Consider the following 10,562-nt stretch of genomic DNA (forward strand, 5'->3'; position numbering starts at 1 on the left):
AAAAAAAAAAAAAAAAAAATGCTGCCGAAGAATTAGAAAAAAATCACTTCCTACCAGGAGGAACCAAGAATACATAAGTGTATTCAGAAGTGTACTTTGTATTCACAGAAGCGTATGTAAAGCTTGCCTTTGAAATTTGGAAACTTAACACCTATGGCAATGTGGTAGCTCAGTTTGGAAAAATCACTGAACTTCTCACAGATTAATTATAAAATTTCTGAATCACTGAGTATTATAGCTCCTGTATTTTGCTATACCTCCCATTAGAAGCAATGTCAAATCCATTACAGTTTTTAAAACAAAGATGCCTTGCCATCCTACCACTTATGTATCAAGTTAATATATAACATATTCCTTATGTAATACATGTTCAGAAAACAACAGAAGGCAAAACATCTATAGCTGCTTTACGTAATCCAAGGCTTTCTCTAGGAATCACAGGTTCTTGGCTAGCTTAAAGATCAATGCTTTTTCTATAAAACTAAACTGAGAGCCTGCAAAGTTGGAGGATTTCATCTGATGAAATATTAAACTATAACATTTTAGAACTATGAAACATTTTATACACTGATAAAAAGAAAAAATTCAAAATACTCTTTTTAATGTTATCACATCTCCAACAGGATGTACCAAAAGCATTTCAAAATGAAGGTAACAATAAGAAAGCTAGTAAAGCAAAGACATAAACATTTGCTATCGTCAAAACCAAGAGATCCTTTTACTTTGTATATACATCTCTCATCTCTATAAATCTAATATATAAGGGTAATTTATTAACAGCAAATGTAAACTACATTATAACAAAAACTTGGGAAACAAACCTGTTGTGAGAATCCACAGAAGAACTGGTACAAAAACTGTGGCAAAATGAAACAAAGGTTCTGAAAAAAAAAACGAAGACAAGGATTAACGTTTTCACTTAATCAACTTGGTAAACTAGAATGGGAAACTATATTCCAAATAGTTTATAATTATTCCTAAATCCTTCTAATGTCAGAATGCAATAAACCTCTATTCCACAGACATAAGGAGACAACTAAAAAAATGATTAATTCATATTAAGGCCAACTTTTGCCCTATCAAGGCAGAAGAGGATCTTATTTACTTTATGAGAATCTGTTGCTATCCTTCTTCCAGGAAATAAATGAGTTCATCCAATATGAACACCTAATGACACTGTATCTTTAACACCAATTAGATTTGCAAACCATATAGTAGACTGATAATGCTGCAAGTGTACATTTAAAGTCAATTAATGCCAATAAATAGTTGGGAAATTATTATAGATTATGTTGACACTAACAATATGAACTAATGCTTTAATGCCTTTATTACTATCTCCTCAAACAATCGACATATCATTATTGAGCATCTACTACACACAAAGATGGCACACAGATGATACCAAAAAAAGAGTCAACTTATTTTCCTAAGTCAGGGACCCCTTCCCCTCCCCTGAGGATGCACAGCAGGAGGTGAGTGGCAGGCAAGTGAGCATTAGGGCCTGAGATCCCTGGTGCCAAAAGGCTGGGGACCACTGTCCTAAGGGACGTATTGTTTAATTTGAGAAATACTAAAAGACAGGCAGAAAAGAAACACAAGCTGGGAATTCATAAGGTAGTAAAAGTTACTAAGTGTGATTATAAAATACTGAAATTAATGTCTTTAAGCAAAACTACCAGGACTAGAATTTTCAAATAAGTGCTATTCTTCAAAGCAGGCTGTGAGCTTCTTTGCTGTTACTTGTTCATGATGTCTCTGAACTTCTCTTCGAGAAGCCCCTTCGAGAGCCCACTTTCCAGTCACGCCAGAAAACTAGTCTCCTCCCTTCTGTCAGCTAATTCTCCAGAATTAGCTCTAGGAGACTTGAGACTGTTTTAAAATTAAATGCAACCCCAAAGGATGAACATCTACCACAGCTGAGGATATTTAGATCAATGTACTACTGGCTCTGGAGAATGTTTCTAAAGAAATGAGCTCAACATGTTTTGAATCACCCCTACAGCATGAGTCAGAGCTCCCAAGGTCATCACCTGGAAAAGCAACACTCATTTGTACATTATCAGTTCTGGTACAATGCAAAATATAGTCCATAGTATTTCTAGAGTCACAGTTTATGAAAAAAATAAGTGTTCTGAGGTTGAAGCAGGTAGAGCTCAGTGGGGATCACGGGGTTGCTTCATGACAAGGGAGAGTGGGTATCTACTTCACCCACCAGAATGTAATTTTCATGAGAACAGGGACACTGCCTGTCTTACACCATGGTGTATCCTCAAGCACCTAAAACAGGTCTTGGCACATAGTAACACATTTAAAATATATTTGTTGACTGATTGAATAAAGAAGTTAGAACTTGAACTATGAATAAAGATGAACAGGACATGTTGATGGCAGGAACCAAGGCAAGAATGTATGTATTTTAAACTTATATGGTAAGACAGGGTCACATTGTGGGGTGCATTAAAAGCCAGACTAAAGCTGAGACAATGGAGAGTAAAGTTTCTAAGCGACAAGTTGAAAAGTGGCATTCTTTAAACACTAATCTAGCTGAATTATGTAAGGAGGATTAAATGGAGAAACAGAAAGTAGGAAGACCTGTCACTGAAGTACTCCAGGAGTGGGCAACAACAATTTGAAGACAATGGCGAGAGGCCAGAAAGACCTCTTAGCTCAGCCAAATAGAGTTGAAAATTTTAGAAATCCTCTTGGCACAAAAGATAGTAATAAAAAAGAAATACTGCTGAGTCAGTAACCAAGATGATAATGAGCTTAGAGACACTAACGAAGACAGAGAATATAATCTACATAAATAACCACTGGTCAACATTTGCCGTTTTAACGCTTGTTTTGTTCTCCTTAACAGAGCATTCCTTCCATCTGGTGGCAGTTGCTTAAATTGCAGGCCAAAACTCAAAAGAGGCAAAATAAGCCTCTGGAATAGGTTCAGATTACTAGGCAGATCTGAATGACAAATTTTCAAGGGATCTCCTGCTAGGTGGAGGTCAAGAGAGAGTAACTCTTTATTTCCATGAGCTACTGTTACTGGGTGCAAGGCCCAAAAGACCCCAACTGTGACACATAAAAAGTCCTGGATTTGGAGTAAATGAGTCTATGGTGGAACATCACCTCCTGGATGGAAAGCCAAAGGCAAGTTATATCATCTCTCTGAGCTCTACTTTCCATGTATCTTAAATGGAGATAACACTACTTGCCTCATAGGATGTTTGTGAGGATTACATTTTTTAAAAAGTGATTTTGTGAACTCACAAAATACCTTACACATACTGGGTTACCATCATTATCATCATCTTCCTCCTCCACAGTGTTTGGCCTGGCTACCAGCAAATACCGGCTAGCAGGGTCTTAGAAAATTTGTGAAACTGGGTTCATAGTTTTATAAATAAATATTTTCTTTAAACATAAAGTTAGTAAGAAAGACCTAGAGCTGACTATAGACAACTGACACACAAAATCAGGTGCTGAGCTTTAACTCTTATAAAATATAGGGTATGAAATTCAAATATGACTACTTGAATCACATACTAAATACTGTATGATTCGAGTAGTTGGAAGATGCACTAAATACTCTATCTACAAACTGGAATCTAATTCAGAAATTTAGTAAATTCTATTCCCTGGTAGACAGTAACAGGTACGCAGACTCAGTCTAATGTATACACTAATGCTTCATGATAAAAGGAAACCAAGGTATTGTTGAGGAAACTACTTCAGTGTCCAATATTGGGGATTTGCGATGTTGCACAATTATGTTTTGGAAGAGTATTAAATTGGGTGAGAAAAATGTTCACAATATAAATTAAGTGAAAAAGGCAAAGTGCAAAGCAGTATCTATTATACCAATAGGTACAAGGTTTCTTTTGGGAATGAGAGAAACGTTTTAGAATTAGACAATGATGATGGTTGCACATCGTAGTGAACACACTATAGTCATTGAATTATAAACTTTAAAATGGTGAATTTTAGGCCAAGTGTGGTGGCTCAAGCCTGTAATCCCAGCACTTTGAGAGGCTGAGGGGGGCAGATCACTTGAGGTCAGGAGTTCCGAGGCCAGCCTGGCCAACATGGTGAAACCTTGTCTCTATTAAAAACACAAAAATCAGCCAGGTGTGGTGGCAAGGGCTTGTAATCCCAGCTACTCGAGAAACTGAGGCATGAGCATCATTTGAACCCAGGACACAGAGGCTACAGTGAGCCAAGATCACACCACTGCACTCCAGCCTGGGCAACAGAGACAGACTCTGTCTTTGAGAAAATGTTTCTTTAAAAAAGGTGAATTTTGTTAAATTATGTCTCAAAAAAATTTTAAAAACCCATATGTAGTGTATAGTGTATAAAAGTACAAAAAAAAATACATATATACATTAATTTGTATAGAAAAAAGACCAGCAAGGTCACATATCAAAATGTTACCAGTGGTTCTCTTGGTTGGCATGCTTATAGACAATTTATAAATGACTGCAAAAATTTCATTTTAGAAAATTTTTATTTTTGTAGAGACAAGGTCTCATATTATTGCCCAGGCTGGTCTCAAAATCCTGACCTCAAGTGATACTCCCACCTTGGCCTCCCAAAGCACTAGGATTACAGGAATGAGCCACTAGAAAGCCAAAATGTTCTATTTTTTGACTGGTGTGATGGTTACATGGATGTATACAATTGGCAAAACTCATGGAACTGTACACTTTTGATGAATACACTTTATTGTATTTAATTTATATTTCAGTAAAGAGGGCTTAAAAATTCCTATCAAATAGTTCGCATCAAAAGGAATCTGTTTTCTGATTCATCCAATAGATTACCTCTGCTGTGTTGACTGCAAATTTCAGTATGAGATAGCAAAAGCAGCATTAAAAAAAAAAAGGAAGAACAACACCACCATGACCAAGCTGAGTCAATGCTGGATTAAAAAGAAATTAAATTACATATATTTTATCACATACCTTATAGAAGAAGTACTGTACAAGGTGTGCTATTCTCACATAATATAGATGTCCATGAGCCAATAGCAGTTTCTTTAAGTGTTTAAACTTTGGAACAGAATAATCGCTATTCCTAGCTGCTTGGCGACCTTCTTTGCCTTTAATACCTAAAAGAGAGTATCTCTATACAGTGAGCATTTTCTAGAATAAATGACTCCCTGATTTATTTTCATAGTTTCAACTTGGTTAAATGTTATAGTTCAATTCTATCATTTAGTTTTCCTTTTTTAAAAACCAAAAGAGCTTTCTTTAAGTGACACTGAGACTTACCAAATAATTTAAGTTTAACTGGTAACTCCCTATTTGTAACACAGTATACAACAATTAAATAGAATCATTATTTCAATCATTACAAGGCAAAAATTATCTGAAGGAAAAAAGTCAACTTAAAAATTATTAAGTCACTCATTAAGGGCTAAATTGTGTATGACCCTAGACTAGGTGCTATATTAAGGCAACTCGGAAACCTGGGGTTGTGATCTAGGGGCTCAATGAGAAGACGGTGGAATTCTTGCATGAATGAAACCCTGACTAGCAGCGCAAGGGTTCTATGAGCTCGAGCAGCTTTAGGCCATTTGACACTTGGATAACCAATGAGTAGAACTTAAAAGTTGCACAATAAATAGGAATACTTCCAAATGAAAAGAACAATTTGGGAATCTAAACTGCAGTACAATAATTCCCAAGATACGAATTCCATATCTGGTCCCACCACCCTGCCAAAACAAACAAACTAGCTAACTAACTTGCTGGGGAGTTAGCTGTGCTGCCTAATAGCAACCAGAGAAGGACAAAGTGATACAGGTGGTGGAAAAGCTGTTATTGCATGTCAATATATAAATTCAACACTACAGCCCAAACCACCCATTAATACTGCCATGTTGAAAAACAGCCAACCAATTATCATTTCTTAGCCCCAAACAGTTGAGGTCTCAAAAGATATAGTACAGCAACATAAGTAGGCAGTCTGGTCAGCTGCAGAAAATCAATAAAAATTTCACGCATGCTGTCAAAGTAAGAGCTAAACAATCAATTGTGCTGCCAGTAGCTTTGGGAAATTCACTCTACTTGGCTAATTGAAAAACATCCTTTAACTTTGTTACATTGCTACATTTCTACCACAGGGTAGGACCTTGGGATGGACATGTTGCATGATCAGATGAGGCATTCATTTAATTAACAATTTTCATTCCAAAATTCAAATTCAAGATGAGCAACCAAAACAGCCACTCTAGAATGTAAGACCACACTACCTAAAAGCAATACTGATACTTTTTACAGCTGCCATCTCATTAGATGTATCTTACCTATTCCCACATGGGATTCCAAGATCATACTAACATCATTGGCACCATCACCTATCGACAGAGTTATTGGGCTGCCTTTTAAATTCTTCACCATTCTGACAATCTAAATATTAAATACAAAAGAGGTATAAAAAAGGTCAAAGAAGAATGTAAGATTGGACTACTTTAGGGGTTTATGCCTCATTCACAATTGTAAATAGCAGCCTTGCAAACAGAAAGGTAGTTTGTGCATATACAGTCATCCCTCAGTATCCTTCCAGGACGCTCGTAGATACCAAAATCCTCCTGTATACTTTAAATCATCTCTAGGTTACTTTTAATACCTAACTACAATGTAAATGCTATGTAAACAGTTGTCATACTGTATTGTTTTAAAACGTGTATTATTTTTATTGTTATACTGTTCATTGTTTTAGTTTTATTCTAATGTTTTCAATCCACAGTTGTTTGGATCTGTGGATGCAGGACCCATGGATACGGAGGGCCAACTGTAGTATGTATAATAGTGTCAAATTCACAGATGCAGAACAACACAGCCATTCAAAATGTAACACCAGCACCCACTTGTCCTAGTTCTGTGCATATATGAACTATCAAAAACTTTGCCTCTCATGCATATTAGAGGTCAATACATTTCCTTCTTTTGTCATTGCATCATGTGTTCTTTCAGATCAGATGTTGAATGTGTAACAGTAGAAGCCAGAAAGCTGATTTGGGGTAACACACATAGGGCCACCAGAACCAAGTAGGAAGTCAGTGAACAATATTTTTGGTTACTTGTTACTCTCTCCTCCCTGCTGACACTCTCACCTTCCCTAGGAGCACATCAACACTTATTCCAACTTACCTAATGTTAAATTCTTGCACCTATCTGGCTGCCAACTAAATTTTAATAAATCTCTCACTGCTCAATATGGTCTGACCTCTCCTATGAGTAGCTGTATTTTAAAAGAGGTGTACCAAAGGGGTTGACATTTGCAGAAAGATGCCCAAGATATGTGTGCAAAGCCTGTCACTATTCCCTGAGTGTTTCTTCAAGATGTATAAATGATACTGTGTAGTTCAGGGACATGTTCATAACAGGTACTGAATAAAATGTTCATCCCTGGTATTAAAATACTTCTGCCTTGGGGTTCTCCAAAAACCTCCTGGCAGAGTTACTTGTAGGAAGTGTATTGGGTAATCAGCTGCCCTCCTACCCTATGTTTTAGATAATCACTGTTTGATGTGGCAAGCCACAAAACCCCTTGGAATCTAGCAGTTTAAAAAAACTTAAATAATTTAGTAGCTAAATAATGCTTTGCAAAAATACTGTCCTCACAATTGTTCTGACCAGTTAACATAAATAAAATCCATTTTCAACATAACTGGAGTGATTAAAAATAATTCATGAGACTAAGGCACCCTGCAGTTATTTCTCTAAATAGAATTCAATCAGGTTTTAGTTGTATTAAACAGTACAAAAAACCCCACATCGAATTCCACTTCACACAAAAATGATGTGACTATGAAATGCCAGCTTCCCCCAATCCTTCCCCTCAACTTGGTTCTTCTTAAAAACTTTATAGAAGACTGTCAGAAATAACCTGTAAGTGAAAGAATAAAAGACAAAATTAAAGAACCCAAACTAAATTTGTTTTTAATAGGCTACAATAATGGTTAACTAAGTGCACCTGTTACACTGTGTGCAGTAACGATTTGCACCTCAAGGAAAAAATACACAGCCAGGGAAGGTTTAGGGAAGGCAATAAAATTATCAAGGGTGACAGCTTCTGCATGAAAATATAGACTACAAAGAGTAAAACTCATCACTGTAGAAAGATAAAAGGATATACAATCACGGACCATAAAATCATGAAGGGATTTAGATTCGTAAACATAGACTTTTTCACTCAGCCCTAGGTCAACTGGATTAAGACCTCTTTAATCTCTAGGATAGCTTCATGAAAAAAAAATAATTTTACCAAAATACTATTTATTCATCAACTATAATAGCTTGCTTTATATTGTATACAGGAATGTGCTAAGAGCCAAAACAGATATAAGGTTTCATTACACACCCTTAAAAAGCATATAAATGAAGTAGTAGAGTTAGGTCATGAGTACAAGAATATTAGATAAGCAGATGAACAATACAAAGTAACAAAATGTAGCATCTGTGCAGGAATGCATGATATTGTCATTCATATAACAAGGCCTAGGATGCCAGAGAAGGGAGAAGACACCACATGACAGAGTGATCAGGAATTTTACAGAAGGAAGAGTGATTTGATGTAAATCATGAAATATTAGTATGACTCGCATAGATGACAAAGAAAGAAAGGAGTATTCCAGAGAAAGGGACTAGCATATCTAAGAGCACATAGCCAGATAAATACAGCAAATGCTGAGAGAATAGATCTGGCTTGCCCAGATCAACTGGAATTTTCATATAGGGGACACAGACAGAAATATCTGGAGCTAGTTCAACAGGGAGTGATATGAAAGTGGCAGCAGGATGTAGGAAGAACTGGAGGAAAGCAAGACTGTGGGCGAAGAGAGAAGTTAGGTGGCTAGTTCCAGGAGTTCAATGAGCTATTGAAAGGCCTGGCCCTGAAAGGTAATGAAAAGAAAGGAATAGACGGAAAAGACAATGTAATAAGAAATGGACAAAATTTAGTGACTAAGACTACAATGGAAGAGTAATGTACGTGGTATGTGGGAAGGCAACACAGGTTTCAAGGTTTTGAATCTAGAAATCTGGAAGTACACTGAGGTCAGTCATAGAAAAAGAAGATGCCAAGGAAAATGATGGTTGGACTCTAGAGAAGTCACATTTGGGGTGATAATGCCACACCCAAGAATACATGTTTGGGAAACAGGTGAAGAAGTAAAGTAGATCACCAAATACTTGGATTGGAGGTAGTGACTTGAATATCACCTACATGAACATGACAGCTAAGTATGTAACATCCTGCAAAAAATAACTATAGTGACAGAAATAAAACAGAATGAGGACTAAACCACAAGTGGTGGCATAATTAAGATGGAAGAAGCAGCATGGGGTCAGGAATTCACATAGCTGCTGGCAGTGAAGCAGTCAGAACCCAGGTGAGCAATTTGAGCAGCATACACTGAATGTAAGGGGAAAAAAAGAGGTCGCTGTTGCAGGAAAGTCTCTGACTAAGGGGACGGATACTTTTGAATAGTGTATTCTGGTTGGATCTGATTCCCAACCTGGGGCCAAGAGAGGTTTTCAAGATTGAAGAAAAGAAAGAAGAGCCTCTGATTGCAGTGGGGACTGAGAGCTAGAAGGCAGACAGAAGAAATGCCCCAAATAAGATGGGCGCTGTGTGTGTCTGTGTGTGTGTGTGTGTGTGTGTGTGTGTGTGTGTGCGCGCGTACGCGCGCACAGTATATAAAAGAAAAGCCACAGACACAGCCATCCCCTTGTTTAGAGCAACCAGTTAAAGAATCTGATGAAGCAAGACTAACACAAATGAAAGAATATCCTATAGCATATATGGAAATGAAAAAGTAGGTAACAGAGACTCTAAGTTTCCTTGTACCTAGTGAATACAAAGAAGCAAGATGAGGCAGATCAATTTGGACTGGAGGAGCTGGAAAAGAAAGCATGTAGGAGGTGGCCCTTCAGCTAGGTTTCATTATGAGTAAAATTTTTGTTAGGCCAGGGGAATTCAGAGAGAATGCCAGTTGAGGAAATGATGTGACAAAAGTTTTGAAAGTTGCCCTGAGTATGACATATGGAAGATCACGGAAGAACAACCAACAGGAATGGAGAATGTACGCCAGAGAAAGGAGTGATAGTGGACACAAAGTACAAAATATGTAGAACCATGTTAAGGGACAACAGTGGGGAGCCCCAGGCGCCACATTCAGTCAACTGCCCTTCATCCTAAGGGACTATGAAACTACTGAAAGTGTCCGAAAAAGAATATATGATAGGAAGAGTTATGTTTTAACAAGATTAATTTGGGAGTGTGGAGAGATTAAAAATGGATGGGTGAAAGCAAGGAAACCAGTGAGGAGACTAAATCAAATAGTCTATGTGTAAAGTCATAAGGGCTTGGACTAGTTGGGCAGTAAAAGGTTATGAAAGATGGCATCAAAATGAGAGCTATGACAAAAGGTAGGACCAACAGAACATGGTGACTACATATACAGGAAGATGAGAAGGATCAAAAGTAGTTTTGAGACATAGGGAGCAAGAGAAAAATGGCACCGGTAACAAGAACAATATAAAAGAAAACCGGCC

General features: G+C 37.2%; 1 protein-coding gene across 1 annotated transcript in view; it reads right to left on the minus strand.

The window, feature by feature from the left end:
• The window catches only part of ATP11C (ATPase phospholipid transporting 11C (ATP11C blood group)), a gene marked incomplete at its 5' end in the record, with an annotated part of 106,355 nt that overhangs the window by 32,389 nt on the left and 63,404 nt on the right, over nucleotides 1-10,562 (minus strand). Inside the window, 4 exon segments of the mRNA XM_017872191.1 lie at nucleotides 822-881; nucleotides 4,962-5,107; nucleotides 6,308-6,410; nucleotides 7,800-7,893. Coding sequence (XP_017727680.1) covers nucleotides 822-881; nucleotides 4,962-5,107; nucleotides 6,308-6,410; nucleotides 7,800-7,893 — 403 coding nt within the window.

The sequence above is a fragment of the Rhinopithecus bieti genome, unplaced genomic scaffold (assembly GCF_001698545.2).
Source record: "Rhinopithecus bieti isolate Rb0 unplaced genomic scaffold, ASM169854v2 scaffold_7062, whole genome shotgun sequence".
Lineage (NCBI taxonomy): Eukaryota > Metazoa > Chordata > Mammalia > Primates > Cercopithecidae > Rhinopithecus > Rhinopithecus bieti.